Source organism: Pieris napi, chromosome 5, assembly GCF_905475465.1.
Source record: "Pieris napi chromosome 5, ilPieNapi1.2, whole genome shotgun sequence".
Classification (NCBI taxonomy): Eukaryota; Metazoa; Arthropoda; class Insecta; order Lepidoptera; family Pieridae; genus Pieris; species Pieris napi.
The window spans coordinates 1,959,213-1,973,477 of NC_062238.1; the positions used below are offsets into that span (position 1 = coordinate 1,959,213).

The window sequence follows — 14,265 nt, forward strand, 5'->3', positions numbered from 1 at the left end:
CTCAATCTAGTTTCTTTATTCCTACAACATACATAGCTACATATATATAACATTTCACACGATCGGCATTGTATTTTCGAATGTGATCATACCTTTCATACAAGGACCGTATTAGTTTTGATTATTCATTTTTATTTTCAAAGCAGCCATGATTTAACATCAGTATGACTTGGCCCGAAAATAAAATTGATAACGTCACGGAATATTTGGGTATTTCATAAAATGAATCGTCAATATATTTTAATAATTGTTTGCCCATATCGTACGTGTAGAATGCAATGAATTTGATGTAAATTGTCATTATGTCATCATTAATACCCTACTTTACCTACCCTACCCTAAGTTAACCCGCCGATTCAGCGACTCCAAACTAAACCTTGGACTGCGAATGTAGAAAACGCCACCTTTGCCTTTGTAATAACCTTTTTAATTAAATTTTATTTATTGACCGATTCGATTTTATGACATTGAATGTAATAGTAAATTAATTCTTTGTTTTAGTGTTTTAACTTATTTACATGGGAATTAAAAAAAATACAATAAACATCTAAAACATTTATTTACATAAATATATCTTAATATTTATAAGGCTTATGTCAAAGGCACATATTACTTATAAAATAGTGTATACATTTTATACAAAATAACTATTTCACTTTAGTATAAAAAATATTGATATAACTAGGAATCTCAAATCTTATACAACCTGTGTAGATACTAAATCCTATAACTCTTGGCCCCCTTTATTCATTCGTGATTATATCTTCAAAACGTAGGCGCGCTAGTGAGGCTTTATGCCTATTTTATTGCCTTATTTTATCTAAGTCGTTCATTAAGAAGTATTAGGCCATTTAAAGCTCAAAAAGCTATTTTCTTGACGTTAAATTTTGTATGTCATTAGATATTGGTTTGTTATAAATCTGTATAATCTTTCTTAGAGATAATTTAATAAGTATCAATTGGACGACGCATAGAATGTTAGCCGGTGAAATTAAGTGTGATTGTGATTTGAATATATCCTTACAATAATATTTTCGCACGTCGTTATACTTGCTCTGCACTTATTCTGGATCCTCCTACTGCAAGTCCATCTTGTTCGGTTCTTATATTTCTCATGTTTTATGAACTTGTGAGGCCCAAAATATACGACTGGAAATCCGCGACTGGAGAGGCCGAATTGAACTAGAAAAAAAAATGTGGGTTATTTCAATGTAATGTTCTGGGTAATTTTGATTTAAATATTTTTTTTTTTTTTATATAGGTATTTATTTCTAAATTAGTTATTTGTTTTGTTTAGTTCCCGCTGATATAATGAACAGTCATTATATATGCAGTTTTTTTTTCATTTTTATTGTTTTATTTTAAATGCCAACAAATGGCCAACTTACGATGTATTATAATAATTTGTACAAATGAAATTAAATGATCCTTATATATTTGTTTTATTCTTTATTCATCGAACATTTTGAGTAAAACTGTCGTTCATAGACAAGCTTTTATATATAATATGCAGGAGAAAAGTTTGGAGGTATCTATAGATAATGTATGTACCTTATACAAATTACCACAGCTAAATCACTCATTTCTTCCAGTTGGCCTCATCGGAACCGGCATAGAATGCTTCGCGTCGTACTGCCTCAGTAAGCAAGGAAAGATGGGTATTAATGTAGGAGGCTACCGATTTCGATTCAACGGATGCGCTAGAAATGGGAAGGTGAGGTGGCGCTGTTCGAGAGGACCCTGGTGCAAAGCTGCTTTGCACACATACAGAGGAAGGATCGTGTACATCCAGAGTACGCATAACTGTGGTCCAAAACCAAGCACTGCATAAATTAATTGTTTAAAAGCAAAATACCTTTAAGGTAAAAAGAGGTTTATTTAATATTACTATGATAAGGTTGCTCTATCTAGTTTTGAAATAGTGCATACTCTATGCTAACCAGTCTCTATAGAGTTAATCTGTGGCCGAAACTACAGAGTATTATAATATCAAAGAATAAAAGTGAATAGTACAAAGTCTTTAAAAACGTATTTAACGAGATCTATGTACCTCAATGATATATTTTTCTGTATATACCAGCTCAAGTGTTAGTGATGAAATTTTATAGAAACAGGGTTGTCATGGTTATATCAATGCATATTATTTATTATAATGTTAATTGTTTTTTTTCTAAGTACATTAGACGACAGTGTTATAACTTATAAGCGCCAGTATGATTATTGATTGTAGATTCAGAATGCGAATCAATGTCAAACTATAGAATTAATTTCTGTGTCGTATAATTAAAATATGGTAATTTTTCAGTGGGAAAATATAAATAGACTTTTTAGCAGATATTTATTACATTCTAACTCAAAGTTTTGAGAGCTTTACAGCGGTTGTGGTCAGACTAAAAATACTTAAGAATTATGAGGCCAATTTTCAGTGCTCATCAATCGTGTTTTTGAATATAAGCTATGATTTAGTTATTAAACAATGGTTAGAATATTCGATGTTAGTAACAGTAACATTTATAAAATGCAAAATAATATCAAATTCTACACAATTGGGAAACTATTTTTTGTAAATTTAACGTCTTTATTCTATGGTGATAAGCGCCATCTAGCGTCATATTTGTAAGTTATGCTTTCACAAAAAAAAAATCTATTATACTTAAATCTCCTAGACCTTATATTTTTTAAGAAATCATTTTTTATACATTAAGTTTGACATTTGCCTCTACTTTCAACAGTGTAATTGGACCGTTATGGTTTTTATTAATGGCATAAAGTATGATAAATGGTAATTTTTCTGAAACCTTATCAATATCAGCTTCAACCAGGATCACAAACAGGGTAAAAAATATATTATGTTAACATAAATTTAGATATAAATTTTCAAATATGGAATGTAAATGTGCAATATATATTTAGTCTCTTTGACGTATGTAGGATATTATGTGTATAGAAGAGTCTCGTTAAGCGTTTAACCTGAGGGACCTAGGTTCGAATTCTTTAGCACACTTTTCGAGTTCTATCATGAGCTCTACCATGAGTTTGAAAATTTCTTTAACGCGTACTAACAAAAAACATCTTACTTGCAATACTAACGACTCATACAAATAATTGACCTGCTACTATCGAGTACTCGATTACGATACAAACGTATTAGTTTTTAACTATACTGTCCCCAAGGGCGTCGTCAATAGGTAGGAGCTGCATATAGCATCCAAATATGTACTTCTTCTAATAATTCGTCAAAATTAATTATTTAGTATATTTACATGTTTTATTTATTGCACAATCAAGACCCGTTGAACTTTTCACTTGCTCATACTTTTTTTCATTCTCGGTACATACTTCCACTGGCGACGCCCTTGAATCCAATTATTTGTATCATTCATATCAGTTTTACAAGGGAAATGGTTATTTATGATTTGTTTATAATACGCCCAAAAAGCGTTGCTCAAGTATTCAATGGACAATGTATCGTTACTAATAAGTTACCTATTTTTACGTATTCTTCTTAGTAAATCGTATTGCCTAAATGTCTGTAAACAGTTGAACAGAAATGTGTATGGGCTTCTTACTGAGTTATTGAGATTTCGTCATATAAACTGAAACTAAATTCATTAGTATTGTGGGTCAATGAACTTTATACGGCCGTCACATAATTTTATTCAAATAATATATTTGTGAAAATTGTAATGTGTTATAACAATAAATGTAACATTTCTACCTCTGATACTTGTGTAAATATGTTTGAACTGTATAACTCTTATTCGTAAACGTACTATAGCAATTTGTCACATTTATGAGGTATTCAATAGATTAGTACGTTCGTGAATAAGTGTTTAGATGTAGAAGAATTTGTTGTTACATATAATGAAGTATTAATAATATCCAAAAATAATTGATAAAATATCAGTCTTCGTTCGAACTATGACTTCTATGTCAAAAATTAATATGTCAGATAGTAGTCTTAGATGACCCTACCCAAAATTTATCGAAGCCATTAGAATTTTCTATATTTTTACTGTAACTCGAAAATTTTTACCTTAATAAAATCCGCCTATTTTAAAAATGACTGATGAATTTGTTCGACCTCAATTCTAAATTTGAATGTAGCTAAAGAATTAATCTGAATGATGTACTAAAATAATCATTATATTTTTACTTGCGTTTATTCAAATTTGGAATAACATTGCGTTAATCTCTTACTACTTGAGATTACGTTTTCTTCTATTCCTATTTCTAATTAAAATAACTTTAGATTTTGTTGGATTACCATGTTTAGAAGAAAAGAAAATTTAATCCTGGCTGAATTTTTTATGGAATTTTATCGGTTCTATCTCTGGAGTAGCAATATAATTTTAGTTTCCTTTGAGTAAAACATGTCTCCAGTATATATATTTATGAATGTTTATTTATAGTTGTCTGAATCATATTCACTGCAACATATATTTATAACTTATATAAGTGATTGTGCTGTTATGTTACCTGTAATGTGACAAAATATTGCCAAAAAATATCTAGATGTGTAAGAGGTATGTGGTTTTGAATATAACTAGTCAAAAAGTGTTGATTTTTATTATATACTAGCGGACAAGTACAAAAAGAATCATCTAATTGTTAATCTAAACTATTAACTTATCCACTTGAACAGGCACAAAAAATAATCAAAAACGGTTCAGCCGTTTAGAAGTTTACACAGTTTAATTACAAACACATGCATACGTACGCTTCAAAAAAATAAAATAAAATTTATATTACACTTTATTCACAAAAGATGTCAAGCCGTTACCTGTAAAACATAGTTTTGTATATTAAGCTCTATTTATTATTTAACAGCAAGGCAGTCATCCTAAACCAAAAAGTATAAATTTTAATAAAAAGCGATAAAGTATAAACTATTCATACGCTTGCCTATAAAAAAACAATTGAACAGGGGTTTAAGACAAAACCAGGTTGACACTTGTAACCCACTAAAGGCCGATTTACATTATCTTAGTGTTTAGGAGAGTGCTTTAGTACAACTTGAGAGCAAGTTCTTTAGTGCTTTAGTGCGTTGCGAGTGAACGTTTACATTTCTTCCAGTAGAGTATCATTACAGCGCCACAATGCACGCGCAACGACGTCGGCAAATACGCTCTATTCTACGCAAAATACTAACTGTAGTTATGGAACAAATAGAAGACGAGATTTTATTCGAAATAAATAAACTAAATATAAATAATAAACAAAATAGCTTCTTTTAAGGCAGTGTATGCCGAATGCCTAGCCGGTTTGTTTTTGTATAAATTGTTTTTAACGTTCCACAAACATTCGTGAACAACATAATATTCAGACACAAATTCGATAGTTGTATCTTCCGACCATTTAGCCATCTTTAAAAATCAAAAAACACGCACGCGTTTCACGGCACTTATGCACTCTCCCAAAGATTTGACTAAATTACGTGTTTACACACAACGAGGGAAGATCTCGGGGGGTGCGCGGGGGCGCGGGAGGGGTATCACTTGAAACAAAAATAAAAAGCGATTCTATTTTGATTCAACTTGAAAGTCAAGTAGAACCTTACTAAAGCAAGTAGCGTTTACATGTTTCAACTAAAGTACTATCCTAAAGCACTCTCCTAAACACTAAGATAATGTAAATCGGCCTTAACGCTCAACGAATTTTTATAGGAATGAGTCATCTCACGCTTTGTCACGTGACCTGACAGACTGTCGGAAAGTGAATGGGCAGAGGCCCTTAAAGTAAATGAATTTGGATATAAACTGTTCCCTTATTCATAAAAAATTAATCCAATTGCCCTGCTTAAGCTTAAAGTACTCTAGAAATCTTTTCGTCATAGCGTACACAGACACAGAAAGGGACCATAGATTAATTATTTTTTATCAATAAGGAGATATAAACGTTATATATTTAGGTAAATAAAATACTTAATTCTATAAATTACATATTTCTTGACGTTAAAAACTGTGCATATAACCTATAATAGAAAAAAAATCTTATTTTACACCTACCTACAATAAAGTTAATTTGCTACCCACAATAATATTGTTTACCTAATAGTTAATTTACGCCTCAAACATTTCTTAATTTAAGCAGGATTGCAGCTTTTAAAAGCAATGAAGTAGATTTAAAAATAATAACGGATTTTAAAAAGTTACAGCTACCATGACGTGACATTGGAAAATTCAACATAGTTGTAAAAGCACAAATATGTCGCCAATAGTTCACGGAAATTAAGCCTTATCATCTATGCATTAGGAGTAAAATTCTATCGCCGCTAATGAGTATCAGGCGTTCGTAAGCACCATTTTTATATCAAAAACAACTCACACAGAACATCTTAAAAATATAATACAACTGATTTTTTTTTAAACTTTACCATTTTTTAAACATACTTAAAATTAAAACGAACACTAACAAAGAATTATCTAAAACTTTTTAACCGATATGTATAACAGCTAAACACTTAACTTAGGCTAAATTAATATAGTACGATAGTTTTATATTACACTTTTTAACGGTTATAAACAAATTTCAAACGTGGTCAGCAAATTTGACATTATGGGTAAGATTTAGAAACAAGATAGCGCGAACAAAGAGTGACGTATCAAAATCATAGACAAAGTCTCAATTCTGAAACTACTCTATAATTAGTATATTAAAATGTATGCTAACGCCATCTGTTGTCGCGAAGTTTTTATTTTTAATATCTTTCAAAAATGACGTTTATCGCGTATATAAGGTATTTTAACTAAGTGGTTAGAGTAAATGTAAATATTTTAACCCTAGTTTTAACTATACTACAAATTCTTTAATTGTTCTTAACGACAAAAGAATCACTTGTAATAATTTGCGATCCAGAGACAACATTGTGTTCATCCTTTAAGTGGCCTAAAATCGTCTTTGTAAGGTCCATATCGTTATACTTCATAAATTGAAAATCACATATTTTACACGCATACACATCTTCTACTGCCTCGAACACCTTCCACACCCAATCACTTTGATCTGAAGCAAGGATTTTAATATAGAGAATGTATTAAAGGTCTAAGATCCCGATATACAACGACCTTCACCGAGATGCTTATTTAATGAAACGTATTTTATATTTAATTTAATATGTCAATAAATATAATCCATATGGGTTGCCTAGCAAATTTCAGTCCAGAGTATGTTTAATAAATATTAAAAAAAAAAATTTAAACATTTCACCGGTATGATTATTAGATAAATTCTATACCAATCGAAAGTATGAAGCCCATAGAATATGCAAACGTTAGGTTGTTTTTAATCAATTAATTATTTATGTGTATATTTTTTATGTGACACTAAAGTATATATACATCTTTAGTAAAAAAGAAGGTTATAGTGATACATATATAATACTACCCTGATTAAAAATATTGATTGAAAAAAATTAAAAAAAAATGACTACATGCAAATAATAAAAAAAATTTTTTTTAAATATTAATTAAACATACTCTGGACTGAAATTTGCTAGGCAATCCATATGGATTATATTTATTGACATATTAAATTAAATATAAAATACGTTTCATTAAATAAGCATCTCGGTGAAGGTCGTTGTATATCGGGATCTTATACTATAAGTAAAAAAATTATCACCCTTTGATTAATAGCAACCAGCGTAGGTAGTCTGTAACTTCTGATAGCCATAACGATCTCGACGATTTTAACCCATTTAAAAAAACTCGAAGGATGAGGTTTTCAATTTGACGGGCAATTTATTTATTTAATTTCAAAATAGATAAATATTCGTAGTGCCGATGTTGCAATTTGCAATCACAGTACGAAAACTCAACAGAAGGTTGAAATATTTTCAATGAAACAGAAAACTTAAAGAAATGGCAAACCGTTTTTATGGCGTTATGTATATTCAGGCGGACTTTGACAGAAAAAAACCACCTTCTGGTATCCTTATACAATAATAGGAGCCTAGAAAAATTACCTGCAAATTTATTATGCACAATTTTAAGATGACGGTTCATATTCCCTGTAGCATTCCCTCCGTGGGATATAATCCGTTTACAAATCTTGCAACGGGCGCGCGTTCGCGAAACCAGTGTGAAGAACGACCAGACCCAGCTACGTCGTAACTTTCTACTGTCCATACGTGAACCTGAAGATCAAATATTAAACTAAAAGTGAGATCATCGGATTAGAGCCTTGCGATTCTGTAACTCACTTTTAAGGAGGGAGCTTGTAGTTTTTTGTTCATGCCAAATCGTAAAATGACTGATTCTCGACTGATTTGAGCGCGACCGTCGCTGCGAAAACCGCTGTGAGAGTTCGAAAAGTGAGTTACAGAATCGCAATGCTGTACCCAGAGATTCTAGCAAGCAAGCAACATAACTCAGTTTTGTTTGATAGAAAGGATGCTTTTATCTAAGTATGTAAAAGTGTGCGATCAAACAGATTATTGTTTTTAAGAAATAAGGGGTTTTTTATTAAAATTATCACCTAGATGTTAACTAGATGGCGCTATGATGAATTTTACATTGACAAAGCAAAGTTTGCTATTTGCGCGCGTTTTTCAGGCTAACTATTTTCTTAAAGCAAACATAAGATGTACCTTTAGTCTTAGGTTGCACAACCTCAACTTCCTGCTCAGCCTCAATTTCTTTATTAGTTTTACAACTTATTTCACTTGTGTATGTAGAAAAATGTCTAGTTCGTATGTGCCGGTTCATATTATTGGAATTACTACCCTTTATTGATAACACTACATTGCATAAACTACAACGATATATTGTCTTGGTCATTTGTACAAAGTACTTCCACACCCAACTTCTTTTTCTATTGTATTCTGAAAAAATATATAACTATTCACTTTATTTTACCAATGGTTATCTCGTTTCTCAATTTCAATCTGTATAATTTTATTTTATTTCGCTTAAAATTCACAAAGGAATACCAATACCTACTTGCCAATGACATAAACGTTCCACAATGCAGACAGAGATTGTTGATTCATTGGTATATACTAATTGAAATTTATCATATATTGCTAATAACAGATCTGTATGGCAAAACCTAAAACAATGCTATTAAATTACGAGGTTATCTTACCTGAATTTTGCCCCTTTTTATTTTCTGTTTTTTCCTCATTGGTAACTATATAAAAATTTTCATCATTTAAATCTGTAGACTTAAGAGCATAATCATGAGGTGGTACACATAATTCCCCCAGTATAACTGGCTCTAGTTTCATGGTATCATCTTTTGAGCTTAACTGTAGAAATTCTATTTGATAACCCCCCCCATCTGTATCAGGATGTTCCTAAAAAAACAAAGAAAAAATTTGTGGTCATCAAATAAATAATTAATAAGGCTAATTGTTGTGGTGTTATAGAAAGTTGTTATATAGAATGATCAAATTTTATGGAAAACATGTTAAACCAGCTAAAGTAAAGTCATTACAAAAAAATTTGTTTTTCAACCTCTTTGTAAACACATGTAATGCCAATTACATGGAGTTTACACTGTACAACTATTTTGATTGGTTGTAAGACACAAACATTCCATCATCTACTCACCCTTTAAAGTAACAATTAAAGTAAGAGAGACAGAAATGTGTCCAAAGATTTCCTATTAGCTAAACTTTACTTAATATAAGAGATAATAATAACAAAGATCTACTTTATAAAACATAAAAATTACCTTATGAAGCTCTATAATTTCGTGATGATTTTCTTTAAGGTGAGTGAGCAATTCAAACTTCTTTTCTGTAACAGCTATTTCAGTATCACAAATATTACATCGATGTTTTGTTTCGTCTAGGGAGAGAAAATATATTGGTATCCAGACTGGCAGTTTTTCCTCTGTAAAGAAAAAAAATCTTAAGAATCAGATTCTATAACACTTTCACTTACAAATAAACTACACTGATAAACTCACTTCACTACAACACCTTGTAATATTAATAAAAATTGTATAATTCTTTAAAATACAAAATGAAACAATTTTTTACAAAACAGTTTATTTAAACACACTTGACTAGTTTTTTTACACAGTTATAAATCTTAAAATAACCTATCCTACATACAAATACAATATTAATTACATTTCAATGTGATAATTTATCAGACTTTAGACTAAGAGTTTTGTTTAGTAAAAGTTTGTCATATTAAAACAACAATTATTGCGGCAAGATTTATGTTATTACTCATATTACATGAAATCTACATCTAATCTGTAAACATAGGCTTCTTATGATTATGGAAATCTCTCACGACCTCAACACCATATGTTTGCATGTTTATTATTGATATACAACCAGTCTTCTGCCTATAAGAACAACACCATTGCTCAGCCCCACATTGTAGTTTACTCTTAAATGTATACGTATATCCTTGAAACATTATGTGGTGACCTTTTTTCGTTGGAACACACTGGACCAAATCATCTGCTGAAATTTAAACATTTGGAAAGACTTAAAAGAAAACAAACTTCATGTAAAAACTATTAGGTTTAGTAATATTACTGAGGCGAATTAAATATCTAGAGAACTTAACAATTCAACTAATATTATAGGATAGTACAAGATTACAAACAAACAACTTTACTTAATGGAAAATAAACATAACATAAAAATCGCATCAAATTCAAAACGCATTTCATTGACTCGTCAATTTTTATTTCTTCACTGGAGTCTGGACTGTCATTGTCATCTGTCAAGTTTAGGTTATCTATGAAAGTATGTTGCTCTATAAAAAAAATACGCAGTTTACATTATAGTCCAATACGTGTGAAATGGAATGCCGAATGCGAGATATACATACATTACTTATCAGACTCATTATATAAGTGCGCAAAATTATTGGATAAATTTACGTTTAAAACGAACTGAAGAACTAAAACTAAATTATGTTTACAATCGTTGTGTTTAATTAAAATATATCGATAGAATAAATAAACTTTTCGTTACATTTGACTTTAAAACATGTATTAATATTCTGTATAAAATATGGATTGGACTAAATATTGATATGGAATGGACTTCTGCGTGTGCTATACTTGTTATTTCGTGTCATTAAAAACTATTTTAATTTTACTACTTGTCACTAGATGGCGGTACGAGTCTTAAATGACTATCTTTATTTATTATTAGCTTATTTTTTTGCATGAGTGATTACTAATATTGCGTGAGTGTTATAATTAGTACACAGTAATTTTAACAAAAATAACATTATTACCATATAAAACACATCCATGTGTTTTATTTGGTAATAAGTTACTTAACTAGGGTCATAAATTAAAACATCCCGATAATACGATCTAAAGGTATACGAGATAAAGGGATTCCATCTGCACTATTTATGATGACAATGGTTCATTTATGTTCTGAAAATTGTTTTAGCTCGCATACGACTGACAAACGTAATTCCGAGATGCAATAACAGTCTTTGGACTGTGACATCCATGTCAGTCCCTTGATTAATCTATTAGCCAAGAACCAACATTCAGTCTGACTGACACATTTTTTATTTAAGACATGCCATGTTGGTCACGCTGTTTTTATTCACCGAACGAGCGGGAGTTAGATTCGCACATAGCAAGTCCATTCGTGCAGCGTCGGGATCGAACAACCTGTGATAAGCAGCACGCTATAGCCACTAGGCCAACACTGCTCAAAGTTTTAAATGAAGAGATTTAATAAAACATATGTAACCACAGATTTAATAAATTTGCTATCTAGAAGTTTGAAAGCTGCCTTAGTCGGGTTTTAAAAATACAAAAATTATTTCTACAATTTCTTATATCTATCTACACAAGTTGGACTTTATACCCCGGAATCGCTGTGACGTTTTTTGAGAACATCAGATATGACTCGAATGATTTCACGCAACAGATAAGAACGGTCATCAGGCACGCATTTAGGCTTAAATATTTGAAAAATGAATGAAACACAGGCAGAAATTATTACACCTTATAATTTAGGTTTCTTTATGTTAGTAAAGCACTGCCTCGTTCAGTATAGCAGTATAGCCAAATTGCATTTACGTTAGTATAAACAAAGTTCAAGGTTGTCTTACTGGCCTCATTGTGTATCTCGCAACGTTCAAACTGGAGCACTCTTCGATTGATTTCCAATTCTTGGAATCTAAAAATAACTAATTACCTAACGTAAACCCAATTCTATCAATACTAGCTTGTGTTATGAGACGGTGCTTAACCCTTAATTTGGCAGAGATCCGAGTTGTTTTATTTTATGAAATAAGATGTATATCTGAAATCCTAGGGTTAAATAAATAAAGACAAAAAAATATTTTCCTTTCAGATTTTCAGGAAATCAACGTTCATCACAGTGAACACTGCGAAATATGTTGAGGATAACAAGTAATTTGTAATGTTCATTGTGGTAAACGTTGTCAAATCAGTGTCATATAAACAGGTAAATTAAAAACATTATACATATCATTAAATCAACTTATTTATTATGAAAATGTAAAAAACAATTGCGAGGATTTTTTCCCGTAACAAAACAAAGTCTCACATTGCATTTTATACAATATACAGTTGTGTTTTTCTGGCAAAACTTGCATCGCCCCATGTCTTCTTTTGTGCTGGGAAAATGTCCTGTATTATCGAATCTGATGGGACTTGTAGGCCTGGCTGATCTTGGGTTTATAATTTTACATTCTTGTATATTTTCACGAGGTATAGATCTATTTTTCTTTGTTAAACTTATAGACCAGTGCAGATAGCCTTTAAAATAAATAAAAAGTGAAATAAATAATAGTAGGATGAAACCTATTGGAAAGGGAGGATAATATTATAAAAATTAAAGGAAAAGTAATTTACGGGCGATCTGAGGTCGGGAAGGGGTAGGGGGGGAGTTTTAAGGGTATTCCTATGCTAAAAAAAAATATATATATTACCATAGTAAATCTTCTCAGAAAATATTTTCTCATATCTTCTCATATTTGGGACATAATAAGGTAAGTTTTCACCAAATTTCGTAGAAAAAAATTTTTTTTTTAAAAGATATAAATAAAAAACCAAAAACTTGGTTTTTTGAATTTTTCACCTAAATTTTGAGGTTATGTGAAAAAATTGCAAATACAAAAGTTGTAGATCTTTTTATGACCTACAACTTTGCCATTTAACTTTTTTCCATAGGACTTGTAGTTTTGCCGGAAATCAAGATAAACAATTTTTCACCCTTAAAAACTCACCCCCTCCCACTTCCCGAACTCGGATCGACCGTAATTTATTTTTCCTTTCATTTTGATCATATTCCCCTGCTTTTCTAATGGGTTTCATCCTACTGTAATTTTTTTTGGTTTCAAAAATTATCGACCCTGGTCTATTAAGCAAATTTCATATCGGAAAACTTTCAATGACTTTGATTTTCGTTGACTTCCCTGACAGTTAAGTTTATACAATAGCCATGCATTATTTATACACACATCTAGAAGTTGGCTAAATATTCCTATGTACCACCTTCTAGTTTTGAATGGAACTTTATATAGTGATATCAGCATATCAGCCAGGTCTACACCCCCCATATGTTTATTATACTCGCGAACTATTTGCGGACAATCCACTTCTATTTTTTGTTTCTGTTCTTTGCAATACCTTTTTATTTTTTGTACTGGTTCAGATCCAATAAATGAGCTTATAAGAGTTACAGGTTTATTATCATTCCAGCGTACTATAACTAATTTGTTTGCATCACAGACAACTTGTGAAAACGCTCCCCTCTGTTTTTTCTTCATCACCTTTTCATCCGGTAGCAACTTTTCAGCTCCTCTAATCCGGTTGCTTCGTATTGTACCAGGACCAAAAACACCGTAGTTTTCTTTCAGTAGGTAAAAAAGCTCTGGCGATGAGAAAAAATTAAAGAAAAACCAAAAGAAGCCCACCACACAAAGCACATTATTTGTAAATAAAAGTTATCCCTAATTTGGCAATGTTCATCACAATAAACATATCAAATTGACAGTACTTATTCGAGTATTTGGCAGTGTTCACTGTGATGAACAACCAAGTTTGCCTCCAAATAAAAGTTACCAAAAACACAAAACACTACGTAAAACCCATTCCAAACCAAAGCATAAGTATTGTTTAGCAAATATAAACCATAAAAAGTTGGTTTAGTCAAATATAACATAATTTAAAAAAATATTTACCTTGCGAAGAATCGAGTGCCCGCGTCTCGCTGACATCTTGTCTCAATAATGACAGATTAACGATGATGCCATTTGTAGAATTATTTTTTGTACCGATAAATACAAATTAAAC

At 31.0% G+C, this 14,265-nt stretch overlaps 1 protein-coding gene across 2 annotated transcripts in view; it reads right to left on the bottom strand.

Annotated features, from left to right (window-relative positions):
• Positions 1-6,123: 6,123 nt before the first annotated feature.
• LOC125049347 (protein tramtrack, beta isoform) overlaps positions 6,124-14,265 on the bottom strand; it is a 357,718-nt gene continuing 349,576 nt past the window's right edge. The window contains exons 5-9 of one of the 2 annotated variants that reach the window (XM_047648522.1): positions 9,679-9,839; positions 9,088-9,298; positions 8,591-8,824; positions 7,967-8,137; positions 6,124-7,005 (exon numbers count right to left, since the gene is read on the bottom strand). In XM_047648522.1, the coding sequence (XP_047504478.1) occupies positions 6,809-7,005; positions 7,967-8,137; positions 8,591-8,824; positions 9,088-9,298; positions 9,679-9,839 (974 nt within the window). In that variant the 3' untranslated portion in view covers positions 6,124-6,808. Of the gene's footprint in view, positions 7,006-7,966; positions 8,138-8,590; positions 8,825-9,087; positions 9,299-9,678; positions 9,840-10,190; positions 10,427-14,265 lie in introns of those variants that run through there. The other variant, XM_047648558.1, reaches the window with a different exon arrangement.